A 15,307-nucleotide genomic window follows, 5' to 3' on the forward strand; every position below is an offset into this window, starting at 1 on the left:
GTTCACATCTTGAGTTCTATGGGACCGATTGGCTCGTGTGAGATGGCGTTTGAAAGACTATTAAACGTGCTATTATTGTTTCATAATAACTGTAGTCATAACTGTATTCGTTTACAAAATATTTGAAAATATTTGATTTTGTACCGTGCATGGATGGCATAGTACTGACAAAACATGCGTCTAACTTAATAAATTACAACTATATCGCAATTTTTTTATTACAAAATATACGAGGCATTTCATTAGCTTACCAAAAACATAAGTTTTATTGGTGTATGATATTATATAACCAAGTAATAACGAATTTTATTCAGCATGGGTCACTACGCAGCGTCACGTAAATGGCGGGCGACCGACGACAACTTTTAATTATTTCTCCTATTCTTTATTGATCAATTGGTGATAGACACCATTTAAAAGGTTATTAAACGTACTATAATTGGTTTCTCATAGCTGTAGTCTCATAACTATAGTAATTTACAAAATATTTGAAGATATATGATTTTTTTACCGTGCATGGATGATAAAATATGCGTCTAACTCAATAAATTATTTCTTTACTCCAATAATATTCTTGCAAAATAGACGTGAAATTTAATTAGCTTTCCAATAATATAAGTTTTATTGGTGTATGATATTATATAACCAAGTAATTACGAATTTTGTTCAGCATGGGTCACTAAGCGCTGTCACGTAAATGGCGGGCGGCCGGCGTCAACTTATCATTGTTTCTCGGGTTCTATTTTATTGATCAGTTGGTGATAGATACCATTTGAAAAAATATTAAACGTACTATTTTCAATAACTGTAGTCATAACTTTAGTCATTTTCAAAATAATTGAAAACATGATTTTTGACCGTGCATGCACATGAGTACTGCTAAAACATGCTTCTAACTCAATAAATTATAACTTTACCGCAATTAATGTAATTACAAAATATACGAGACATTTCATAAGTTTTCCAAAAACATAAGTTATATTGGTGTATGGTATTTTATAACCAAGTAATAATGAATTTTGTTCAGCATGGGTCACTGCGCACCATCATATAAATCCCAACAAACAATTAGGCGACACTTAGCACCTAGTTTCTTACTAAAAGACATAGCCTGGCTCTAGAAAAGCTATATATTTAGTCTTAGTTTACACTTTACAGGCTCTGGTGACATAAAAGTGTTTAAAAGGTTCATCTAAAGATTCTGTTTTGGGCGCTATAATGCATGTTAAGCTGCTAGTGTTATAGCTTATAGCTCAAAGTGAATTGAACAATAGGGTGGGTCATTTTTACTTTTTTTTTATTTCATAGGGGGCACAGTCAAAAAAAGGTGCCATTTGGTAATTAATTATTGCACGTATTTTTATTTTATTTTTAGCTTTAATTTTACTGCCTCCGGATTTTAGGCCAAGTTTTTGTTAAATGTATGGACATTATGAAAAAAAAATGTTTCTTTTTGAGTGCTTTTTTATTTATTTATTGGCTCTGAACCTTTACCATGCAATTTCGAGCTGGAAATGGTATAACTTTATAGCTAATAAAGTTTGAATAAAGAGACGATGCATAAATATACTCCGCAGACCATACAAAATATAACGATATTTATATGAAAACTTTGAAATCGATCCGGAGGCACAAAATGAATTCCAATTACAGAATAATTTATAATACTGTTTATTGGTATTATTACGCAACTTTTTGTAACTGTGCCCGAAGGATAATTAATACTTTTTTTTTCTCCATACACGAGTGACCCACCCTATTGAACAACCTTAACATCTATATGAGTAATAATCTGCAATTTGCACTGAAGGTTCTAAACGTGTGATAGTCTTCTACTTATAGCTTTTTATATCGCAATCGCTACTTAACTCTCTTGTCTGACTTACAGTCGAACAGAGAAGTTATGAGTCGCTATTTATAGATGGAAGATCATGTAGTTACAGACGAGCGTTATTTAAATACCGTAGTACTCTCTAATCTCATAACTGTCAATAGAGTCATACTTATAAGCTAAAACTACAATGCCAAACGCCAATGAATCAATAGGTAAGCAAAAACTATAAATTAGACCGTAAAATAAAATAGTAAATAAATATAGATATTTTACTCAATATTGACCTAATTTACTATTACTATAAGTACTTAAAACCGGACTTCACAGATAGTGATTGTTCACTGTTTCTAAAATTAAATGTGGTAGACCACAAATAAAAATATATTGCGCTAAGATAAATTTGCAAAGAATTTGAGGCCCTTTAAAATTTTGTTTTAATAATATATTTGTACCTAGTTGTTGACAGTATAATTAATTTCGCCATAATAAATCCGCAGATAACGGCGGCATCAATGCACTAAAATAATTACTTGTTTTTATTTCCTCGCCATTAGATTTTACTTCAAGTTATCAGATTGTAAGCTTACAAAAATGCAACGAAAGTAGCAAAGGAAAATAATGTACAATTACCTTCTTAAGTGGCTATTACAAATGTTGACCATAAATGCTAATTTAACATCTAAAGCTGAAACTATCACCTATGTGGACCTACGCTGCTACTCAAATAGTAGTCACTTATTTTGCATCTTGGAGCGTGAGGCGACTAATATCCCTTTAAAACGCCATAAGCCTCAGATCTCAAGGTGATTTTAAATTATTAACTACGGAGTGGGTTTGAAAACGTTTTAAATACGTGTAGACGTGAGTCCAATAACAACACAGATATTAAGTACTTTAAATATATGCAGTGGTCTTGCACTCACGAAAGCTACGAACTTAACGAAGTTATGAACCTAGAACTGGGCTTTTGTCAAAACATACCTACTTAAATTTCCTGTGATAAAAGACAAAACAAACAAACCATAATTTATATCGATATTTTATAACAGAACCTCACATTTTGGATACCTACATTACAAAATGTACTGTCAAACAATAATAGAACGCTGCTGGTCTATCAGGCGCTCGTCGCGCCGTGTGTGTTGCTTGCTTGCTTGGCGAAATTGGTCCTGGCATACATATATGTTTATAGTTGTACGGTAACTAAACAATATTTTTGAAATGTTAATAAAAAAATTGTTGATTATATTCTAAAAAATTCACGCTATATTTACTACATTATCTCTTTCTCAAATTATTTCAGTCACTAAACAAACCTCTTAGGCAATATAGGTTAGTTAATTTTGGGCCTCAGATTTCAAACAATCGAGTATTCACAGAAATAGCACCGGTAATAGAATGAAAACTCAACGATGGCCGGGCTCCATTTACGTGACGGTGCACAGTACCCATGCTGAACAAAATTCATGATTACTTAGTTATACAAAATTATACAGCAATAAAACTTATATTTTTGGATAGCTCATAAAATTTCCCGTATATTTTGAAAACATTTATTGCGGTAATGTTATAGTCTATTGAGTTAGAAGCATGTTTTACCAGTACTTATGTCCATACACGGTAAAAATCATATATCTTCAATTATTTTGTTAATGACTATAGTTATAACTACGGTTATTGAAAACCAATTATAGTACGTTTAAGATTCTTTCTAATGGTATCCATCACCAATTGATCAGTAAAATAGAACCCGAGAAATAATGAACAGTTGAGGTCGGTCGCTCGCCATTTACGTGATGGTGCGTAGTGACCCATGCTGAACAAAATACATCATTACTTGGTTATATAATATCATACACCAATAAAACATATGTTTTTGGAAAGCTAATGAAATTTCTCGTATATTTTGTAATAACATTAATTGCGGTAAAGTTATAATTTATTGAGTTAGACGCATGTTTTGTCAGTAGTTATGCCATACATGCACGGTAAAAAATGAAATATTTTAAAATATTTTGTAAACGACTACAGTTATGACTACGGTTATTATGAAACAATAATAGCACGTTTAATACTCTTTCAGACGACACCTTACATGAACCGATCGGTCCCATAGGACTCAAGATGTGAACAAATATCAATGCTGGTCGGCCGCCCACTTTCCCCCCCTTTTTTTCGACACGTCCCCCCCTCCATAAACTAAAACCGGTCAATTCGTATTCTAGAGACCACGAGGAACACATCCATACCAGTTTTAGGTATTTAGAAGAGATGTCGACGAAAATCGTGAAGGAGAGGACTTTTGTTTTATTTGCCTATAGACTATATACAAGCAAACGTTTTTCCCAGTCATCCTGCACGTCACTGGCAACAATGCGGCTCGTATACAAACTTGGCGCTTTCAGCGGCGAAATTGAAAGACGCAAAACATAAATAAGTAGGTCATTCCATTGCTAAACGACATGGGCTTATGAGCGACTCGCTAAAGGGGTGTTCATACTTGTACCTACCTAGACGTCAGCTAAATAGTTCGGTATGGATATGGGTTATGCAGTTATCATTAGAAGTTTTGTATCTCCCTCATATTGCTAGATGGGTATAATATACCCGATATGAACTTCTGTAGGTTTAACTCTTAGCTCATCTTTCGCTTGAATTCGATTTGCCAGGAATTTCAATTGCCAGAATTATCGAACGCGAAATACAAATTTTTGGTACCTATTTTCGATTAGCACCCAATTGTTTTAGGATTATTTAGGATATTACGAGTACTTATCTAATCACTATATAAACATTATAAAAGAAATCTGTTTGTGTGTATGTTCGCGATGTAGGTAAAAACTACTGAACGGATTTTCTTGTGGTTTTCACCTATCAATAGAGTGATTCTTAAGGAAGTACTAGTATAATTGATTATGGTTTTGTGTAATAACCCGTGCGAAGCCGTATAAATACTAGCGACCCAGTAATAATAATACCTATTCGCTTGAACTAAAACACGATACCTAGTGTAGGTAATTCAAATTAAATTTAATTAAATATCATTTTCATTATCAGGTAACTAAGGCCCTATAGAATTCTATACACGCATGAAGAGCGAATAAAATAAAATAGGAAACGGATAAGGGCAAATAGTAAAGATGACTTATGGATAATGGATAATAAGGTAGTACCTACATGTACCTAATACCTACCTATATATGTAGATACTTAATAAAATATTCCGTTACCTATAACAGAAAGTCTGTATAACCCTTGCGTGCTTGGACTTAACAAGACCGAGGAAAAATTACCCTTAAAAAGCAGCAAGGTCAGATAGTTTATTGTTAATCGATAAGTAATCAAACCATCATTGCTAATATATCTCGTACAGTCGCGAATTTACATACGGCGATGGCGCGCTATGAATCGGATTTTATTCTGGCTTCTTTGTATTCATGACCACAAGCAAATATTAATATCAGTTTAAGCATTCAGTACAAACGTTCTTATACCCACACCACAATAGTTCTTATACCTAATTCAAATTTAATTAATTAATTATTATAATATCTAAGTTAACTATTTTACGATAGGTAGGTACCTATAGTAAAATAGGTACCTATAAGTAGGTACCTACTTGACTAGAGACATTCTAAAAAAACTTAACCAAAGAGTATAATTAATTAAAATAAAATCATTGTTATCTTTGAAAATAGTAGGAAAGCGCGGGTTAGATTGATTTTATCAGCGTAAAAACGTTAAGTTTTAAATATCCCCTCGACATTTTAAACTCATTGAGCAAACAAATGAACGTAGTGCTTGCCGCTAAGTTGAATATAGGCGTCTCTAAGCGGAATATGAGTAGGTACACAACTACACACTGAACATTACAGTAGTAACACTAGTAACACGTTGCTCATAAACTTCTTCAAGGTGATTTCGATTTTGCTGCATTGTAATAAGGTTTCAAACAAGTTTTTATGGAGTACAGAGGTATATTCTGTCACTGAAATATGAAGAGGGTTATTATTTCCAACGCCTTAAAGAACAACGACAGTATATTGGGTGTATAATAACTACTTATTTAGATGCAAAGCTTTAAGATGATATAGCTGTGGTATTCTTGAACATTTTTAGCCATATACAGTACCTATGGCAAATTTCGTGTAAACAGTAATTTTCTTTGCATCTAGATACCAAACACCCGTTTACCGGCCCGACCAAGCCAGTGTTTGCTAAGCAAAAGGAACGCCAGACCAGGACTTCATGTAATTTTTCAGTAGGCTCAGGCCGAGCTAGCGGTGCCGGGCGCGAGCATCGATCGAGGCCACTCGCAACGGTATCATTGCATTCGTACTCACTATTCCTGCATATTTCGCGGCAGTAAAACGTACGAGTTCATGTATCTGGATTATTTGGCAAGGCCGTTCGCTATCGAAACGAAATCTAATGCCGAGTCCCCACGACAGGCCTACCTGTCGATACTCTTAGGAAATATAAGGATATAGGTATACGAATACAGCGTGTATTTTTAATACGACTACATATACTAATCCTAAAGATACATAGTACAGATCAAAATTAATTTACATTTATTATTCCTTGTAAAATATTTCAACACACTAATGTATCATTTTGTTACTTAAGACCAAACTAAAATATTCTTATAAAATTGCTGTGCAGCACTGAACTCACCATCTCGTTTCAATTTGCGGTTATAATTATAATAAAAATATTAAAAATACACGCTAAGTTAGGGTTACCTGATGACAGGAATTTTCCTGACATGTCAGGAATTTAAGCCTCTTGTCAGGAATGGGGACGGAACACGAAATAGTCAGGATTTTTTTGAATTGATAGATTTTTTTATAAAGTACATTATTATTTACTTAAATTAATCCAAAAACATTGTAAAAAAATAATAAATGAGATATAACTTCGTAATTATTAATTAACAAATCTTTACTCGAGCATACATACATAGATGTTTTAGAAATCGAATCGAATCGTATCGGCGTTGACGGCTAGACCCCCCTCCCCCGTCCTCGTCGTCGTTAAAAATATGAATGTCAGGAAAAATATTCGAAAATCAGGAATTTTGTCAGGGAATTCTAAATTTGTATCTGGTAACCCTACGCTAAGTAGTTTATATCCACCTTTAAACGGTATGCATACAATATGCATTATGCACTGCAAATGCACAATTGGTATTCCAGATAGAAACGGACTAAAAAGGATTATCTACTACTTTTGCCATTTAAAATAAACAAGTTAAAAGCGGTTGTTTTATGCGATAAACGCAGACAGTCCATGACATCATGAGATATTTACAATTTTAATTTTAAATTAGGGAAGGTATATTAATGCTGTGCGTATTTAATAGCTCTGATACTTGCAATATGTATTGAGATACTAAGTAGGTACTAACTAAATCACGGTTAACAGTGGCAATTATTTACTACGGAATAAGTGGTTCTCAAAGAGTTTTATTGATATTCTAGTTTGATAAAATTGTCCGCTGCAACAATTTATTTAGTAAATTGTGAATTCTTCCTCATACAGTCAGTTAACAGCTGTTTATATATTTACGGAATGTAGTGGCGGCCTCACGGGCCTTTGCCAAGTTTAAGGGGCCCACTGATTATCAGTCCGCCGGACGGTATCGGCCTGTCAGTTAGAACAAAATTTTGACAGTTTCAAACAACTGACAAGCCGATACCGTCCGGCGGACTATTAATCAATGGGCCCCTGGTACCTACCACCCTGAAAGCTTTTTACGTTTTTGATTTGTGCCAGTGACAGTGCATGTGACACTAATGCGTAGTCAATGACAACGTAAACGTTAGTTATGTTGCCCTTAGTTATCCTATCAACTCACCAATGAGGGTTTTCACGATCGAGATTTTCAGTAGATGGCAGCACCGTGACGAGAGGTCTTTTTTACAGCTGCTGTCAAAATCCACCAATAAAAAAAAACATGGTTAAACATGATTGGTGGATTATGACAGCTAGACCTCTCGCCACGGTGCTGTCATCTAGTGAAAAACTCGATCGCGGAAACCCTCATCAACAACAGTTCAGTAGGGCTACCGCCAAACCGAAAATCGTCAATTGCGGGGATTTCTCTCACTTCTCATTTTCTCTGTCAATCTAATTACGCCTTCATTGGAGTAAAAGAGAAAGATCCCCGCAATTTGCGAATTTCGGTTTTCGCGGTAGCCGCACAGGACTGTCACAACATAACCTATCCTTTATTATTAGATTTCAATTGTTCCAATAAATAAAACAATATTCTGTAACTAATGTTTATAATAAAAATTATTCATGATTTTCATTTTACAGAGTATTCATATTTACAAACGGTTTTAACTACGTACACATCTACAATATTATAAATAAAGTTCATTGACTCCCGTTATAATGTACAAAAAACATACAACTCCATATTCGTTTATCGTATTCGCTGACATAATGACTAAAATTATTTCACTAATAATTTTAGATTAACAAATTAACATTGCAACATATAATTTTAATATCGCTAATGATTACAATATGTAATATTTTATATTAAACAGAAATTTATCTGCTTACGCAATATTATAATTTTAATAAAATGGAACATCAAAAATTATTTAGTCCAGCCATGTGCGTTTTTAATAAAATTAGGCCGAAGATTTTAAATCCATATAGACAAATAGTCTTTAAATGTTTCACTTTTATTAAAAAATATTACAATGTTCGGGATCTAATTGTTCATTTCAGTAACATATTTCTGCCTCCGTCTATCTTATACATCTATACTTATGGGCGCAAAGGACATCATGCGTCGCCGCGCCCGTTTCTTATTTAAGTCATCATGTCGGCCTTACACTACTGTTACTTCTTTAAGTGACTAATATTTTGTTAACTAACAAGAACCTACTGAAGATTTATAAAATACTGCGCTCCTGTGCCCGTGGGTTATTTATAACCTCAAAATAACAAACCCACTAGCACTGAGTGATACTCAGTTGCATTATTTACAGAATATTTAATCTAAGTAGCGAATACCATTTAAACAAGACAAATTTGCCTATATGTTACCGTGCGGCCGGATGAAGCTTACAATTTAATACTAAATCGAACATACAGTGTACACGTATTCTAGTATGCACACTAAGAAATTGAGGTAATTGGTTTTGAAGATAAAACGGGTAACTTATCCAATGACTCTCAGTATTTACACAGTATAATATATAACAGCGAAAGGATTGGACGGCAATCGTAACAGACGTTCGAACGAGTCCTACTGAAATGTTTGTGATGCAGACCTAGCGGTTCCAGTACCTTCACCCTACGCTACCGGAGAAGAAAATTGCACAAATAAGAACTAGGGGAATGAAACAGTCAAGCGTTCTACAACAAACATAACGTACTGTACAATATCGCGGCAATAAAAAACAGTGTGTTTTCGTGAAACATAATCGTATTCAAAACATTGAGCATTCACATTATGTACAACCGTATTTGGTAACAAGTCACACACACTCACTTCTAACAATGTCATATTGTCGCAGATAGTTTACGGTGTTAAATATTTTCATAGAAAACTATCTTAAAATAAATCAGGTCACACAAGTGAGAGATACATAGGTACTCTTACATACAGAAGGGTATAATGTATAATATATACATACAAAAATAATATAAAAAAAGATAAGTTTCGACGTCGATCGCCGATCGACCGTTCCAGTATGACAGTACATTCTAAATACTAATAATGTATAGGTAATGTATACTGAATATAATTCGCTATATAGAATAATTTATCAGGGCGCATCGCGGTAAGTCGACGTAAAAATATCTTCGATAATATCTAGCCGTATGTCGGCTTCCAACGGTCCACGTTCACTCCGCGGGAGGCCCGCTCGAGGCTCGAGTCGCGTTTAAAACGCGCACAACGCGTTTCGAGGCCCGGCCCCTTTTCGGAGTACTCTCAGGGGACGGCCAAAGACTACTCGGAAAACCGAAGCCGAAACGCGAGCGGACGCTCGCCGTTTTTAAAGTACTCTTAGGTTCCGGACGGTCCAAAGACTACTATGAAAACTGTCACGCTGGCGGGGTAGCGTGGGGTTATTTGATCCGGTTGAGCACTAGGTCGGTGGTGAGCACTAGCGCCTTCTGGTAGACGGAGTCGGCGAGGTCCTGCGCGAGCCTGGCGGCCTCGAGCCCGTGCTTGCGCGCGAGGAAGCGCGTCTGCTCGAGCCCCCGCGACTGGTGCACGAGCTCGAACGCCTTCTCCACGTCGCCCGGCTCGCCGAAGCGCCGCATTATCATCGGGTTCAGCTCCGGGTACTGCAAATATCGATCGTGTATTACATACCGAACCATATGTACCATATGTCCGAACAGAGGGGAAGCTTTATCCGGCAGTGGAAACGAGAAAAAAAAGTCTACTTTAAACTGTTGTGAGACATACTGACATTGAATAATTTTACGGTTTAGAACTCACTTGTCGCGCGAATGATTAAAAACGAGTGCATACCGAACCGTAAAATTATTCAAAAAAAGTTTAAGAATTCACGCAACTCAATTACCGAGCCCAATTCTTAATTTAAGTTATTCCAAAACCCACTCAATCACACACAAAGAGTCACTTCGCGTTTTTGCGAGACTAACATACGAAATTACCTTTTCGCAAGCGAAGAGAACGGGCGCAGTAGCCAACCCGAGCTTGAGGTCGGCGGCCGTGGGCTTGCCCATGGCCTGCGCGCTGGACACGAAGTCCAGCATGTCGTCCACCAGCTGGAAGGACAGCCCGATGTTGCGGCCGTACTGGAACGCTAGCTCGCATGTGCTCTCGTCCGCGCCGCTTAGCAGGGCCACCTGGGACAACATATGTGGTAACATTAACTACTGTAATTACAGATTTAAAGTATCTATCTTATTCGTAAAACTCAGCAAACCTGTTCAAAATTAATTGATTTCTTTCTAACAAATACAAATGGAGCAAACGATAATCAATGGCTTTTTAGATTTGTAAGATAAATATGATCTATGCATAGATAATTGTGTACAGCATTCCGATAAAAGCTAATTTAGATCGCGTTTCAGGAATCCCTTCCATTCCATTGAAAAGGACCACCATGGCGTTTATCAAAGTGACCATTTCCTTTTGTGACCACTGAAGGAAGAGTATTAAACAGAGAATACGAAAATACCACAGACTATTAATTTGCCAGTTGCTTACCAAAAAAGCCACAAAAAAACCGAAGTCACCGTTTAATCTTTATTGGTTGTATGTAAAATGCATCTTGACGTGTAAAGTGCCCTTGTAGCTTATTTGCTAATTTTTTTTTTCCTCAAGACACAAACTTTCCAAATTCTTCGTTATTTCCTTAAGCGTTATTAAGTAATGCCACAGAATAAATAATAGTACTAGGTACAGAAGACTCACTCTCTAACAAAACGCGTCTGTCACGATCAGCACAGATATGGCCGCTAGGTGGCGACAGCGCCACGCGCGGCTTATGGCAAACCCCAAAGTTGGGGTCGAACTGATGTACTTTTAGCTACCTGTAGCAAAGCGACGAAATCGCGGAGTGAGCCACGCCTGGTAATGCACAAAAAACTATGAACAGTTTTCTTCTTCAGTAGCTTTAAGATTAATGCTGCTTTATGAGCTAGTACTTGGTGGCTTGTGGATGAAGCTAGTAGTAGTGTAGTAGTAGTAGTTAGTACTACTTCATCCAGTAGTAACACAGATGGAGCTAGTAGTAGTGACACAAGACCCTCTGGATCCGCATCCCTACTGTCTATCCTCCACTTTACACGATTCTTGATTTCCTGTTGCGTACGTTCATCTTCGAAACCATTGAACCAACGAATAGTTTCTATGTCCAGTCGCCATCAGATATATCGGAGCGGCCAAGGTGTTCACAAATATCTGAACACGCCTCTATTGTCAAGGCGTTAGAGTGCTTGTTCAGATATTGTGAACACCTTGGCCGCTCCGATATATCTGATGGCGACTGTCCAATATATAAATCACAGAACGGTCCATCTTTTATTAATGAGAAGTCTGTTGTGGTGGTCAGTGGGATGAAAACAGGCTGAGGACAACAGGATATGGGTAGACCCCCCACAAGGTGGACTGATGACCCGGTAAAGGTCGCGGGAGTCCGCTGGATGCTGGTGGCGCAAGTCCGGTCTTTGTGGCACTCTGTGACCAAGGCCTATAAGCAGCAGTGGACGTCCTCTGGCTGATATAATGATGATGATGGTGATATAATACCTACGATAATACTTACCGCTTTGACGGAGTTGGCGATGAGCGAGGCTGTTTTCCTGTAAGTCTTGGTGAGGTAATGTGCGAACCGTTCGTTCTCTGTCTCCTTGCTGCCCAATTGCATGAACTCGCCTTGTACCAGGTCTGTCACCACCTGGAATAACACCGCATCTATGTTATCTACAGCCACAGAATAAAAAATAGTACTAGGTACAGAAGACTCACTCTCTAACAACACGCGTCTGTTACGATCAGGACAGATATGGCCGCTAGGTGGCGACAGCGCCACGCGCGGCTTATGGCTAGCCACCAAAATTGGTGTGGAACGGATGTACTTTTAGCTACCTAAGCAAAGCGACGAAATCGCGGAGTGAGCTACGCCTGCTACAGCACAGGACAATTAATTCATATTATTTGATGACACATGGGCGGAGGTCGGAGGATCATGAGTTGAAGTCAAAACAAGCGTGTGCTTTTTATGACATATATTGGGAAAGTGATATGAGTACATTACAAATTCGCTATCCAAAATTAATTATTATTATGTAATTACAGCGCCACCTATGGACTGTGTGTGGAACTACATACCCTTGGATGCATCACATATCGATTATCATACGCTATCTAGGGCTCTATAAAGTATATAAAAGGTCAGATAGATGGCGCTGCTAATGCAAGTTAACATTATTTCTTACAGAATGGACAGGCTCCACTCCATCCTGAATGGAATTTTATTCACCCCGTGGCGACAGATTGCCTACAGATCGATAGGATCTCAGTCTTATTAGCATCGCGATGACGCAAAGTTCAAAGCCAGTGTATTGGGTCATGTCACAAGTCACAAGTTTTTTCTTGAAATAATAAACTTTTTGTTGCTATAGTTACATTACACCAAAATATTTTCGACTGACTTTCCTAAGGAAGTTACACACACATTGATGAAGTTACACAGACATGTTGCGCACAGTAAAACAAGTTCCGTGCCATGTCCGCTCTGTGGCTACAGTCACGATATATCTCCTCCCCTCGCGTGTTATCACTCAAGGATACAGCTCTCAGAATAGAGTTAAGAGTACATTGGCATCAAACATTAAACTATGTAAAATTGTTACATGTACAAAAGAAATAACTAATTAGAGCGACATCTAGTGATTCACTAAGAACACACTAGAGGGCAAGATACATGTTACACAGGTAGCCGATGTGGTTCCTTTCGGACTACGTAGGCAATGTTGTATACTACTACTTTTACTATAGGAAATCAGATAGATGGCGCTATGCACAACTGTTAACGCAACTTTGTACAGAGATTAAGAGCAGCTATAGTCTGGCAAACCAATTCTGTCACTAGAAAAAGGCGGCAAATTTGAAAAATGTCAATTTCTCATACAAATTTCGAACTTCGCGTTTTTTTGTTTGACACATAACATTTATTATTTTATTGTTTCTTAAGACACCTATACTTATATCCATGCCATCGATGCATACCATAACGTACCCACTGTCTATTTTTTGGTCAACAAACATTATAGGTTTACGCAATTTAATTAGTTTCATGGTTTGCATTTTAATTGCAGTAATTAATTTACGTTTGCGAAACAGTCGTAACAAACGACAGTGTTTAGAAAACTGAAATGCCATTCGAAAGACAAATACTCATAGTAGTACACATAGTGCAATCAAGAAAAATCTTCAAAATAGCCACACTAAGCCATCAATAATGTATGAGCGCCAATTTAAAGCATTATCATTCATACAGAACAAGGCTGAAACAAATTAAGTGCAATCTTTTGTTCTCGTAGTAATTATTTTGAACTAGACATATATACTTTTAATGAAATATAGCAATGATACAAACAATGTAGAACTTAATTATAATAGTTATAAGAACACGATTGTACAAGAAAGATGCATATAAACTAAAATGAAGTATGTTATAAATAAAATATGTAGGTACCTATTTGATAAACTAATTATATTTCGCACGAAGTAGGCTAATTATAGTATATTATAGAGCAAAGTGCAGTATCACCTACATAGTTTAATGTCAATATCACGCTTACGAAACAATTCGTGCGTCTTATATGGTAAAAATCAGTGATCTGGTTACAAAGAATAGTTCGTAGTCTATCTTATGTTTTCATTATAACCTCTATAACAAGGCGCCGTTAAGAAAACCTTTTAAAAACGTACATAAAAATTCAAACTAAAATATTACTTTAATAATCCGCGAAAAGCAAAGCGCGCGCAATAGCAAAATAATATCGCGGATTAGCAAGTAATATTTTAGTTTGAATTAATATGGATTTCCGCAAAGTAACGCCTGATTCTATTCAGTACATAAAAATTATTATTTAACAAGTCTCATAAAGCTGATTTACGGCGACGGCGCGCGAACTTGCATGCGATTTTAGTTAGGTACATTGCGGACTGCCCAATTCAACCGGCCGATTCAAAATCCGCAATGGTATAAAGAGTTCTCGCATCCTCTAAATCAGCCTTAGGGCTTATTTAGACGATGCAAGAACTCGCATGCGAGTTTCATTACATTACGGGTTTTGTCGGTCGGTTGAATTGAACGTAACCAACAGTCCGCGATCTAACTAAAATCGCATGCGAGTTCGCGCGCTGTCTAAATCAGCCTTAGGTTTGTGAAGATAAAGTGGTCATACCTGGCTAAGCACAAGTGTGACGTCATCGCTGCGCAGGCGAGCTATCATCATCGACGCCACAGCGAGGATGAAGTCGCCGGCCATCGCGACCTGGAACCAACACATACACACATTAAATATTATTGCATAATACACGCTTAATGAAGTTACCGAGACACTACAGGCTCAGGCTAAAAGGCTCAGCCGGCCTAGCCAAGGTTACAATCGCTATCGCTTCGACAACGAAAAACTTTGTCTCTCCATCACTCTTCCATATTAGAGCGACAGTGACAGTTGCGTTTCGACCGCTACGGAGCATAAGCGATTGGCATCTTGGCTACGCCGCCAGGATCGGTGGGGAGAGCAGTGGTCAAAGTGAGTCGCAAGAATTGTCACTTCCCACAGATATGTTACGATCAAAAATATGGCGATATTGTTTACTAGTTATAGATTATACAGGGTGATTCCGGGGTCGTGGAGCAAGCGATCAAGGCATGATAGACAAGCCCATACTGAACAACTTTTACTATGGGACCAACTCCGAAATCGCGAAAAAAAAATTGGTAGTTT

The 15,307-nt window shown here is 37.1% G+C and overlaps 1 protein-coding gene across 1 annotated transcript in view; it reads right to left on the reverse strand.

The window, feature by feature from the left end:
* Window positions 1-8,107: 8,107 nt before the first annotated feature.
* Window positions 8,108-15,307, reverse strand: part of LOC134664645 (all trans-polyprenyl-diphosphate synthase PDSS1) — a 90,535-nt gene continuing 83,335 nt past the window's right edge. The window contains exons 5-8 of the mRNA XM_063521386.1: window positions 14,759-14,848; window positions 12,109-12,240; window positions 10,490-10,684; window positions 8,108-10,153 (exon numbers count right to left, since the gene is read on the reverse strand). Of these exons, the coding sequence (XP_063377456.1) occupies window positions 9,932-10,153; window positions 10,490-10,684; window positions 12,109-12,240; window positions 14,759-14,848 (639 nt within the window). The 3' untranslated portion in view covers window positions 8,108-9,931. The remainder of the gene's footprint in view (window positions 10,154-10,489; window positions 10,685-12,108; window positions 12,241-14,758; window positions 14,849-15,307) is intronic.

The sequence above is a fragment of the Cydia fagiglandana genome, chromosome 5 (genome assembly GCF_963556715.1).
Source record: "Cydia fagiglandana chromosome 5, ilCydFagi1.1, whole genome shotgun sequence".
NCBI lineage: Eukaryota > Metazoa > Arthropoda > Insecta > Lepidoptera > Tortricidae > Cydia > Cydia fagiglandana.